Here is a 12766-nt window from a genome sequence, read left to right as displayed (position 1 = left end):
GCTTACCAGCTGGGATCTGGAAGCCAGTTATATGGAATTACTCAATATGGCATTGCTCAATAATTTGCATTTTGTCCTTTGCATTGAATCATCTCTGGCCATATATCTTAGTGAATCATATGTGATACCAAGCAATGTCAGGGAAATGATTTAAGACAGGGTTGTCATAGAAGCCATAGGATGATACAAATAATCACTGTGAGACTAAGTAACTCTTTAGTAAAAATGTTTTATATAAAAGTCATGTAGAAAAAAATTACAATAGTCACATGTTAACACAACCTAAAAGAATTTGCTACATGTGTCATTCAACATAAAGTGAGATGAAAAGTGTGAGTCAGGACACAGCACAAACAAAATTTGCTATATTTTTCCATTCTTCTTTAAAGGTGTCCTGTCTGATATCCCTTGATAATCCTCCCCCAAGATAAGATCTGGCAACCAAGCCTTCAGATCACTCAGAAAATTACTATTTGGTGTGATTCCTGTTGCAATATGCCCTGCATGCAGTGATCAAATCTGCTAGCAGGGGTCAGTCCTGTGCTGAAACCACCAAGCCCAGTCCATCTGCAAGGAGAACCTACAAAAAAGTCTTTTCTCCAAGGTATCAGACATACAGGTATGTAGGGAATGGCTCTGTTCTCCAGCCTTTCTGGCCGGGAGAAAATTTCTGAATTAAATACTGAAATCAGAAGGAAAACTGTAGAAATGTTTTCTGTTCTCTGTCAAAACAGATCATTTGAGAAGGAGGAAGACCAAAGTGTTCCAGCAAATAGTGAAGAATTTCACATATTTGATTGCCACTGAACACAGCACGTGTGACACTGTTAAACAGCTGGCAGAAGTTAAACCTCATTATTTTCAGCTTACACTGGTGTGTTTTTTGGCCCCAACCTGCCAAAAGGAGGGTATTCCTGAAATTCTTCTCTTGCTGCTCCAACACAGCATTTAAGTGAGACAAGCTACCTGCTTGTGTGACTGGCCAGACAAACCCAGGGGCTGTGTCTGCTGATGCCCTGCTGCTGCCTGGGCAGGCAGATGAGCCAAGCCTGTTTACTGCTGAGGCCCATGAGCAGGGGCTGCTCTGATTGAATTACCACAAGGTGCAGGTCAGTGGGAGAGTTCCCACGGCAACCCCAGTGTATTCAAAAAATAGACAGCCAGACTTTATCCTGCCATCCAAAGCAACATTTGCAGAACTGTCTTCCTTTCCCTCCAATTTTTTTTTTCCACCTTTCCCACTGTTTCCTGTGAATCTGGGCAAAATGCATTCATGATGCAATTTGCTATTCCTCCACTGACAATGCTACAGATGTGCTGATTTACACTGATTTTTACTGTGCCCACAGTCTAAACTTTCAAATACTTTTAATACAAAATAGTCATTTTCATAGAAGTAAAAAATATACTGTTCATTTTTTTAAAAAATGTATTTTAAAAAAAACATTGTGAGAATTTTCCACCCATTCCTAAAAATTAAATCAAATAATTACAGCATTATCTAAATAAGCAGCATTTTTGTAACTACAGATAGTTGTGCCCGTTTTCCTAAAAATGTTAGTCATTGGGGTGTGTTATTCTACATTACATCCTAACAAACACAGGCAATACAAATAAACATGGAAGAATCTTGTCATGCCTAACTTGCTGCAAATTTCTCACAGAATTCAGTATTTATGGAAACCCACTTTTTTTTTCTGGATCCAGTTCTTGCTGTCAACAAGTGTAACAGCAACTGCATTACTGAACTTACTGGGATCCTGGTGAGAATGTCTGCAGCAGAGTAATTAACTAAATAGGCACTGTTACAAAATGTTGATCAAAACACAGATTGATTTCAAAAGCTCTTCAGTGTCATTCCAGCAGCTGTTCTTATGTACAATATGCTGTACAAGACAAATGTGTTTACTCAAGACACGATCCTGGAGCATGCTTAAGCACATACTTAATTTCAAGCATGTGGATACCCTGATGTAGTCAGACCGTTTGTGTGCTTAAAATTAATTAGGTGCTTAAGTGCTTTGTTGGATGAGATGAAGATGTGCAGCTTCTGCAAAGCTCCTGTTCAAAAAAATTTGGGAGAAATTCCACAGGCACTTGGGCACAATATGTACAAAGGCTCCTGATATATTCAAAACGGGGTCCCAGAGGAGAGCACAAATAAAATTTGATATCCAGTCTCAGCATCCGCCATCCCTTTTGCCACAGCTGAGCCAGCCTGGAGCATCTCTGCTGCTGCTGAGCACTTACCTGCCCAGGGCTCTGGCCAAAGGTATCACCTGAGGGCTGTGAATCCCTCACACATTCCCAGCCTGGCTGCCTGTGCCTGCACAGAGCATTGCCACCCCCAGCCAGCTGCTGCTGCTCTTCCTGGCTGCTGGAACAGAACTCGGCATGCGCTGAGTGAGCTGAGAAAGGGCAGGCTGCTCTTTTTGGTATCAATACAGCTTTTGCTTGTGATCCCCTATTTTATAGGAATTTAAGCTGTCCCTTACTAGAAAAAACTGGGCCCATTTGGGATCATGATTTTCATGTTCTAACTGATCATGAAGGCTCCAAAAAAACTTGCTTCTTTGTCCATGTCAACTATGTCACTGTTGCTGACAGAGACAAAAATCCTGTCCTCTCTCTTCAGCTGGAACACACCACCTTGATAGATGGAATAAAGTCCATATTCCGCCTTTTTAGACCAGCAGCTCGTCCTTGCACTCTTCATGAGCAAAATGGGCTCAGGGTAATTAGTCAGTTTGTAAACATACTGGACAAGCTGTTTGGGGTTTCTGATTTGTCCCAGCAAATCTGAGTCCTCGTTCTCGTTTTCACGGAAGCGAAAGTAAATTTGCGAGTAGATGTAATAAAAGCCCGTCTGGGGTATCACTAACTCGCCATTTCTCAGCTCCACATTGTGAAGGAAGGAGTGGCCTTTTCTTGATGATTCCCAGTTGTTTATTTTGTGTCCAATTCCTCTTCTGGGAAAGGGATTTACTTGAAAAGAAAAAAAGAAATGCTAACTTAAAAGACAGGTAGTGAAGTCAAGTGTCTGCTAGCTGAGAAGCCTGGTTTTTAATAACAAAGTAAGGAAACCTGCTCTTCCCAGCAGTTCATTAGGTCCATCTCACAACAATTTGATGGTCCATAAGTAAGCTTTATGTGGGAATTAACATGAACTGCCTTTATTTTTAATATTTGTGCCCCCAAGTAAGGGGAAAAAATGGTGTTTTCACTTAGTAACAAAGTTAAAATATCCATTAGTGTCTGAGACCCTCTGAAGCTGCAGAAAGCCAAGCAAACCCTTCATTAACATGGTCTGAATGTCAAGTCTCTCCTGTCTGTCTCACATTTCTAATAGGTCTGTCACCATAGCAGCTGGGACTCGCACAACCGACAGAAGGAAATGAAAGAAAAGAGGAAAACTTAACACTAGCAAGGACATTTAAATTTCTTTTTCCCCCTAATGAGGGCTCCAAAAGAAGAGCTAGGGAGGTACCCAGAGGAAATGGGTTTTTTTGCTTTGGTGGGAATTAGCAGAAAAAACCAATGTCTGGGACAAGACAATTCATTTCCTACTACAAACTCAATACAAGTATTAAAAGGTGTTTGTAAGCACGAGGCTAGCAATGGGAGAGTAACTGAATTAATTTGGTGGTCTTTATGTCTGTTGAAGGTTTCTCCTTACTGCGTGAGGACAGGGAGCTCCTCCTGCTGCTGCTGCCCGTCAGGTGCGCCGCGATCCTGCGGCTGGGACCGCGCGGCTGCTGCCCCTCCGTGTGCGGCAGCGTCAGAGTCCTGTCAACTAAAAGGAAAAAGAAACCCCATGTCAGGAACGAGGGCTTTAGAAAGCACATCTGTTCCATCTGACTTGATTTTAAGGAATAGCTATGCCACTTTTTAATTGACTAAATCATAGACTGATGGCTGATTATTGGCTAATCAAATTCCGCTTTCACTCTTGCTCATGAAATGTCTTTAAGTGCCTCTTTGTTCTCCTTTTTCTCCTCCCTCTGCCTTCAAGTCATCAACAGACAAAATAACCTGTAGTACTCAATCTTATGGTTAAATATTCCTAATCTCCCTGTGAATTTCCACTTGGAGGCTGTAATGCTTTCACCCAGCATCTTTAGTGTGAGCTTCAGCAGAGCTATTCCTTAACTGATCTCTGCAGCACTGTGCTGCGTGTTCTAGGAGCTGGAGTACTGGGAGGGCTTTTTAAAACATCCCCCATACACATGGGGCTGACATCTAGAGGCTGAGTCCTCTGCATGCACCTTGGTTACCTTGCTCTAACCACTTCTGTCTCCTGTAAATTTACCTTCTAGTAATAAGTAATCATTTTTTGCCTACATTCGATGACTTGAGGCCAAGACAAGACCTTAGTCAGTTTTCTGCACTTTTAAAAAATCAAGTCATTACACATCAAGTGCCACTAGCAGCTCCCTTTTACCACAGATAATAAAATTATTACAATACCGTTGATTGCAGATATGTTTTCCTCATAGCTTTTTGACATCATCTGCCAACAAAAACAATAAAAATTAATTAGCTTATCAGCTGAGGCTGACAGGGGCAGGAAAAAGACACACCTTTTTTTTTGCTAATGAATAAGGGGGATTCTGGATTTGATCAACAAGCAAATAGGGAAAAAAAAGTACCTATTAGTTTGTTGTAATAAAGAATTTCTATGTTTACATCTTTTAGGTGATGAAAGACACGGGAAAATATTTTCAAGAGCTCAGGCAAAAGTATGTTGAAAAATCTGAATCTCATGCTTCTCTCAAATAAGAGAAGTGTCCAAGCACCAGCTTCCATTTGCTTGGCAGTGTGAACTATAGGGTTGTAGATCTGAGAAATCAAATTTAATTTATTTTTATATCTCTGCCTATCTAAGATCTTAATCCAGCATATTTTACTTTGTGCATTCCCCTTCTTCATAACTGCTGATTACTGACACAAACCAGTTTGGTATGGACAGTGGTGCAGCAGCAGCAAGTGTGGTGATCATTTACCTGGGTGGCTAATAAAGCCTGTATTGCCAATTTTTGATGGGTTTTGTCCTGCCACATTTCTGTTATCCATCTACCCTAATAGTAATAGTGGTATTATCATAATTGTAACTCATTTCTGGCACCCAGCCTATGTTTTTCTAAGCAATCAGAGAGCTAGTAGGTATATTAGCCAAGTAAAATAATGCTTTCTTTGTGCAGAAGTTCAGGGACTTCACAGGCAGAGCTCCCACCAAAGGAGCTGAGATCTCTGAATACAAATAGAGAATATGGTTTGGACTGCAAGGTCTATTTTTGCCAGGAAATTTCAGCCAGAAGAGAATTGCTATGGATGAGCTTGTTTATGTGCTGGAGATGGGATTTTGAAAGGAGTTCCAGAAAATTTTAGCCTTTGTGATCTTTCAGCCAGGCTGGCTTTGTTCTCTGCAGCCAAAACGATGTGAATGGTGTGTAAGTCATGCAGGAGGTGCTCCTTGGGAAGGTGCTGTGCCTGATGCTGCGTGCCCACTTGCTCTTTCCTCCATCACTGCATCACACAGCTCGTGACTGGACCACTCCTTGGGCACCTTTGTACTTCTCCCTGTGTTACATTTAATCTCATTTTCTCTCCCCAGTCTCCTTGTTTTTCCAAAGAGGCAGTGACAGCTCTGATAACACCATGATCTGTATGGCCAGGTACAAACCCTCTACCCTGAGGTATTTCTCATAAGCCAACCCACCACTGGAATTTGCTTAGTAAAAGCTGATAGTCTTTATTATTTCCTGAATGCAATGACACTAACAGCTTTCATGGGTTGTTTTTTCCTTTGCTTCAGTGCAAGCATTCTGCAGCTGGAGCTGTGGCCTGACAATTGCTTTGCAATACAACAATCTGAGCCTCCTTTATTCTGCTATTAGGATTCCTTCACCTGTAACAACACCAAGCGCACTGTTCCCAAATACCTTTTTAATTAACTTTCCCAGGTGCCACTTTACTTGCCAGCAGGGATCAGCCTCTCTGTCTTCACTGTCGAGGAGCTCCAAGTTTTGGATGGAATTTCCAATCTCCTCCCCGGTGAGACAAGCGATGCCGCCCTTGGAGTACGAGTCCTGGAGCTGCAGCAGAGGGAAAAACCAGGATTTTTCATCCATCTGTTTGCAGCTGTGGTGTGTCACTATATTCACTAAGTGATCAGAAACACACACTTTCTTTTCTCTTTTCTCTAAAGCATTTGCTAGTATGGTGCAAACAGGGCTATATGAACAACAAGAGGATTTATTTCATCCTGATCTGACATATTTATATATGAGGGCATACCTCACGTGCAAAAATATGCTTGCATTATCTGCATGGACACAAATCTGGTATCCAGTATTCAACTTAATAGATTTTGTGAAAATTCAACACCCAAATCCCTGATATGGGAAACTCTATTTAGGGTCTCTAGTTCTGCATTAGAAACATTTCTTCAGCACAATATTGTTTTTTAAACAAATTATTGAGGAGGAAATCAAATACTAGAACTTAAAAGTATTTTCTGTGCTGTATTTTCTACCAATTGCATTTATAATCCAGACCTTTGCTGTTATTTATCTCTGTACCATATCCTCCCCATATGCCATTTGGTGTCTCTCCTAACACCATTTGTCCTAATAATCCAGAAAACTGAAATGACATTTGAGTACAAACAAAATTGTAACGCTAGATGGTTTTGACATGAAAATATCAACTATCTGTATCCCCTAGTCATGGAGAATTTTTTTTTTCCTTGCAAAGATCGAAGAGATTGGCAAAACTCCTTTTGGCTCCCAGGGAGTATGACTGGGAGGGTTTTCCTGGTGGAGATCTCTCTCCAGGCTCCCTGCGGACGCGACTCCAGCTGGCGCTGTTGGTTAACGTGGGAGCACAGAACCTGAGAGCAGCCCTTGTTTGCTTGGAACTGGGCTCCTGCTGCATCAGCTGCAGACTGCTCCGGCTTGGGGAGCCAGCAAAGCACCACGGGCACTTGGAGGGAACAGCAAGAAACATGCAAAGCATTCAGATGGAATCCTGCTAGCAGCATTTCAATGTCACTCTTTTGTTGTGTTAAAGAAGCTTGGTTTGGTTTGCTAAACAGATGCAGGTTTTAGCTGTTTTTGAGACTGGGGTACTGAAAGCAACAGGTGGATTTTCTCCTTCACACTCCATGCTTTTCCTGGCTGTTGGAAAACAAAGGCGTTTAGGAAGAGATTTCCTGCTACAGGGGCAGGAGATTTCACCTCCTTCAAGGCCCACCTTCAGTTTGCAGCAGCAGATTCCACTGAGCTTCAGCTAGTACTTGAAATGATGCATTTTGGAGGCAGCAGAAAGAAAAGGGTGTTTGTGAGAGTTTCTGTGTCCTTGCCAAGGAGTACAGCGGTATTTTTAAATCAGGTTTCAAGAACTCAAAGTGATTAATATTATGTGCTCATTAAGGTAAAACTACAGGCTCAGACCCATTTAACTATACAATGAGCTTCTATAAAAAAGTAGTTTGACGAGTTCAAGAAAAAAAGCCAGACAAAGGCAAGTTGTGAGGTTACTGTTTATTCGCTTGCAGACTTGTCACAGCTCAGCTCCCAGCTCTGCCCTCCCATTTGGGAGCAAACAATCCTGTGCCTCTGCCTCCACCTTACTTGCTCACTTTTCCCCAAAACAGCTTCACTCTCCTGGCACTGTAACCTTACTTTGTATGCAGTTTGAAACCTCAGGGAACGCCAACCCTGCAGCAGCACATTATGGAACCGAGGGACTGGAATTTCTCAAATGAGGTTTATCTGCAGCACTGAAGCCTTTGGGGACACAACTCCTTCAGGAATGTTATCTTTTAGAGCCTCCCTCCTATGTTAGGAGTGGTTACTGGACTGTTGTTGGTAAAGAAGGAAGCCTGAGATTGTTTTCCTTCTAGCCTTATATCCTGAAGCATAAGAACTTTATTGTCTCTACTTCCTCTTAAAACAAAACAGTTAAAAAAATGCCATACTCCTAATTAGGTTACTGCAGCTGCAATGAACAAACCCTGCTAGTTGCCAGCATGCTTTTTGTAGAGGTAGTAACCTGCAGTCTGTGCAGCCACAGTAATTTGGGGAAGGTGTAGAAATGCAGGTATTACGAACAAAAAAAAAAAAAGGGAAGAAAAATGCACAGATAAAAAATCACAGTTTATCTACAGAGATTTATTTCACATGCATGATGTTGATGTGGGGAAGCAGGCTGTGTCCAGATGAGTTTTTTCCTGTTTACTGTGCACCAAATTGCACATGCAGGAATATGTGGTTAAGGTACCCCCTTCAGAGCTAACAACCTTTGTTTGCAGCCCAGCACAACTTCAGTTTGGACAGATTTAACCCTACACAACAAATGCAGGCTTGTTATTCTTCAGAAACGGTGAGTTGTATTTTGGGTAAGTCCCTGGGATGTAGTTGTGTCCCAGGTGTACATGTTTGAATAGAAGGAAGGAAAAGATAAATGTGGTTACTAATTACTTAGACTGGCATGTTTGTTAGCAAGGGACTCTGAACTGTGTACATGAGGGAAGGAGGATGCCTTTACATATTTTTCTTCATTAGCAATCATCTAACCTGATCTTATAAAGTAAACACATTTCTGTGACTCCCCCATTGGACAGTGACAGCTATAAATTCAGCAGGAAAATCTGTTTTATATATTTTAAGAGTATGAGCATTGGCTCCTGTTGCAGAACACTGCACACCCTTTGCCTCACAGAGAACTCTGACATCTCAGAATACTTCACCTATTAAATCTAATGTGGAGTAAATGCATATATAGCATAATATGCATAGCTACATTATTATTAATACTGTAATTAATTATGTATCACTGAGTGCTTATATACAATAATAACTTACATTTATGCAATATTTTCTGAAGCTGTACATGTACAGAACACTTACCTGCAGGTAGGTTTACCTGTGTGCCAGGAGTAACAACATCCAGGCACAACTTAAAGCAGGACAGTCAATGTGGGGTAAGACCATGGAAACCCTGAATAACAAGTGGTCCTTGAAAAGCAGGGCCACAAACATGGGACTAAATTCAACCTTCTTGGAGTGCAAATGATCTTTTCCAAGAAGAGGGAAGAGTTAAGCAGCAGCTGCCAGGCCTCAAGGGTGGCTGCAAGGAGACCAAAGCATCTAGACTATACAGTGGGTATGTTATAAATTACTCTGGGGAATGCAGCGGTGTTTGCCGTCTGGTACAGTTCCTTTAGGATTAGTCACAGTCTTAAAACCATGTATTATCTACAGGAAGCATCCACGAGGCGCTTGAGCTTTCCCCAGCCCTCCTCAGCCTGACAGAGCCTCTTCCACCCATCCCTCCCGCACCGCACAAAGTGATGAGGCGGCGAATTTGCGCCCTAACGAGAAACACATTTCCTGCGAAAGCGCCGGACTTTGTTGGCTCGAGTCTGGCACCGCGTCCGGCCCGGCTCGGAGCTCCTTTCCCCGCGCACGGCCGCGCTGCGGACCAAGCGCAGCGAGCGGACTCGTTCCGCGGGGCGCGGGATGCTGCTGCCGCCGCTGCCCGCATCCCCCCGGCCCCGAGCGGCCTGTCCCGGGGCACAGAGCGGGCAGCGCGGCTCCCCCCGCCGCCGAGCCCCCACAGACCTGTCGGAGCTCGCTGGTGAAGTAGAGGAAGGTGACGGCCACGCACACGGACTGCAGCAGCACGGCGCCCACCAGCACGGCCCCGCAGGTCTGCGCGGGGCTGGGGCCGCCCGCCGGCAGCATGCTGGGGCTGGCTGCGGCGGCAGGGCCGGCCGGGGGCTCCGGGGGCTCCGGGGGCTCACGGCCGCTGTCCCGCGGCGAATGCGGCCCCCGACGGCCGCGGCGCTCAGCCCGCCCCGCCGGGGATGGATGGAGCGGGGCGTGCTCCCTCGGCCGTGCCCTGCCCCTCTGCTCCAGCCCTCCCTCTCTTGTTTTAGTCCTCCCTCCTGTTTCAGCCCTCCTCTCCCAGGTTCCCCGCCCTCCATTCCCTGCCCTCCCGGGTCCCGCCGCTTTCTCCGCCTCCCCGCAGCGCGGGATCGTCGCTGAAGTGTGCGGTCGCTGCTCTCAGCTGCTGCTGGAGCATCTCCGAGCAAACCCTCCCTGAGAGTTTGCCACCAGAGAATGGTGGAAGGTGGTTTTTAAAAGACGTTAAGGCTCTGGTTGTGTGCGCAGAGAGGCACGGAGTTTCCCGAGTTCAAGATGTGTAGTGGAATCTTAGAATCACAGATTGGTTTGGGTTGGAAGGGACCTTAAAGTTCAGCTCGTCCAACCCCCTTGCCATGGGCTGGGACACTTTCCACTATGCCAGGTTGCTCCAAGCCCTGTCCAATCTGGCCTTTGGCACTTCCAGGAATGGAGCATCCACAGTTTCTCTGTGCAGCTTGTGCCAGTTTTTCACCACCCTAAGTGTAAAAATCTTTTCATTGTAAATAACTTCTTTCTTATACCGAATCTGAATCAATGCCTTTCTTCACAGGAGAGGTGCTCCAGCCTTCTGAGCATCAGTCCAATAGGTCCATGTCCTTCCTGAGCTGCCCTATCCATGTGTTATCCTCTGCAGCTTCTCCTGTGGAGCTGAACCATCACAGAAAGGTGCTTGTGAGCTAAAAATCAGTGCCAAGAGTTGCCAGTGCTGCCAGTGCTTCTACACCCTGGTCATGACACGATAATTGGCACAGTACGTGGACATCAGGTACATTTTGAGCTTTCTTGATCTGATGGCACTTTGAGGTTGGTTTGGTTGGTTTTCAAACCTCTAACGCTCCTTCTTGTCCTTGCTTTAGGGTGTGTCCATTAACTTTCCCTGGGGTTCTGATTCCTTAACCTCCCACAGTCTGGGTTATAACCAAATCCATAATTATCTGCTGATACTTTATTCATTCTAGTTGTTTAGGGAGGTCCTATCTCATTTGAGGGAGTTTCCTTTCAAAAAGAATAGAAACAAAAGTGAAAGAGAACTAGGACACTACAGGGAACTTTTGTTTACAATGAGGAGTTGGCTTGGATTCTGTCTTTTTCCAGCCCCTTCAAGGCTTTCTCTTTTCAACAGAATTATTTTGTAGGTTAATATACCAACTGAGGAAAGATTTTTTTCAAGACCTTATTTGTTGCCCTCTATCAGGCACGGTCTGTGTCCCCCTGACCCATCATTTAAATCCTCCATGGGTATTTCTGATTTAATACTTATTTAATTAGTGCCAGTCTTGCAAAGCAAAATTAATGAAGTATGATTTGAAAAGAGCAATGGGAAAAGCACACTCAAATCCGTCTCTTAAAAAAATTACGAGATCACTATCTTTCTGAAGATTTAAGATCTGTTTTTTTTCCACACTGACAGGATATTCCAAAAGTGAAATTCCAACCGTTTCCAGCATTGAATGCACTGGAAAATTTTTGCTACTTTCAATGCTCACTTTTCCAGAATTATTTTTTGTCTCTAATAAGTGTAAATTTATACGGAAAATAATTTATTTTAAAGGTTCCAAGAGTTGAAAATTAGTGTTTTGATGAAATTTTGCCACAGTAAAGCTGGGGCATTGACACCAGTGGGAAGGAATGGTGTTAGCATACTTTTAAACAGAACCAAGTCATGTGTGTTTGTGTAGTGCTAGACCAGGGCATGTCCCCAACAAAACCTCTGATACTTGCTCCTTCATCCTGTTAACGCTTACTCAGTGAGCCATTTAATTAGAGATAAACCTTAATCTGTTCTGTGGACTTAGGATGTGTCACTTGGCATGTCAAGGAAACAACTGGCAGGGGACCTGCCACACTTGTCCCCAGCAGTGTGGCAAGTAGGAATGTAAAATGGCTAAAATGGCTCTGGAAATGTGTAAAAATGAAGGAAGAGTGACTTGGAAAAGTCCTTCAGTTCCCCATTCCTTAATGATTGCAAGGATGGGGGTGATGATGTTTTCAGAGAGGATGCTTTCCAAGGCAGACAAAGCAGAGCTGACTTTCTGGTATGTAGCAGCTCTTGACTTTGATTTCTCTGCTGAGCAGTAAAAGGGGCTGAGTTTTTATCACAGCATGAGAACATGTGAACTACACAGTGCTGTAGCTGCAGAGAGGGAATGAAGCTGTTCTTCCTTCCCCCCAGCAGCACCTGAATGCTGCTCTTGGTTTGCACTTTGCTTCTCCAGCTATAGTTCCCAGAATGCAGGTGCTGCCTGTTTGGCTCTGAGAGCACAGTGGGAAATTCCTGTCTCCTCTCCTTCCTGAAGGGAGAGGGAAGTTCCTTCCCACCTCTGCAGCCTCCCAGTTCATCTCTGGGGCAGTGCCACGCTCAGCTTCAGGGCACAGCTCATGAACAGCCTCAGCCTGCCAAGCCCCCCAGTTAGGCAGGCAGCACAGGGTTAACCTTGCAGTGTGCTCCTGAGCCCTGCACATGTGCTGGACAGATCACATCTGGCTCCTGTGGTTTGCTTATTCCTTCATGGTCCCTGTGCCAAATTCCGACCTCATCTTTTACTGTCACTTGTAAACCATCTCAAATCCATGAGTTCATGCTGATTTGTACTGTCAGGGGATCAGGATCTATTTATCAGTGCAATAGCCTTTGGCCTGTGGCGTTACACAAACAACTGCAATTGTTTGGCTGGCCCAAAACATACCTGTGAATTAAATTAGCCAGTCCTGACATCTCTCTTTTAATTTCCCAAGCAGTGGATTTGATAAAAAGAGCAGGCACTATCTTGGATGGACATGCCACAATCATGTCCAAAAATGCTGTAGAAACAGTATTCCAGATCTAACTTTGG

The 12766-nt window shown here is 44.1% G+C and overlaps 1 protein-coding gene and 1 long non-coding RNA gene across 2 annotated transcripts in view; one reads left to right on the top strand and one right to left on the bottom strand.

The window, feature by feature from the left end:
* Positions 1-209: 209 nt before the first annotated feature.
* Positions 210-9913, bottom strand: TNFSF10 (TNF superfamily member 10). The gene is made up of 5 exons (XM_021548222.3): positions 9627-9913; positions 5943-6095; positions 4468-4510; positions 3677-3793; positions 210-2985 (listed from the first exon to the last, which is right to left on the bottom strand). Exons 1-5 carry the CDS (start codon positions 9747-9749, stop codon positions 2537-2539), a joined length of 885 nt encoding a protein of 294 aa, XP_021403897.1. The 5' UTR covers positions 9750-9913; the 3' UTR covers positions 210-2536.
* Positions 9767-12766, top strand: part of LOC146766692 (uncharacterized) — a 22704-nt gene continuing 19704 nt past the window's right edge. Inside the window, exon 1 of the long non-coding RNA XR_014957252.1 lies at positions 9767-10698. This is a non-coding gene — a long non-coding RNA (uncharacterized LOC146766692). The remainder of the gene's footprint in view (positions 10699-12766) is intronic.

Source organism: Lonchura striata, chromosome 9, assembly GCF_050655825.1.
Source record: "Lonchura striata isolate lonStrDom1 chromosome 9, ASM5065582v1, whole genome shotgun sequence".
Classification (NCBI taxonomy): domain Eukaryota; kingdom Metazoa; phylum Chordata; class Aves; order Passeriformes; family Estrildidae; genus Lonchura; species Lonchura striata.
This window is presented reverse-complemented; position numbering and strand designations above follow the sequence as displayed.

Bases quoted from the DNA above. Each gene is read 5' to 3' on its own strand.
- TNFSF10 (XM_021548222.3), bottom strand. From the start codon at position 9,749: ATGCTGCCGGCGGGCGGCCCCAGCCCCGCGCAGACCTGCGGGGCCGTG. The intron at 4,511-5,942 runs GTATTTGGGAAC...TTTTGTTGGCAG, and splicing joins TGGGAAAGTTAATTAAAAAG to ATGATGTCAAAAAGCTATGA. The intron at 3,794-4,467 runs GTATTGTAATAA...TTTTCCTTTTAG, and splicing joins AAACATATCTGCAATCAACG to TTGACAGGACTCTGACGCTG.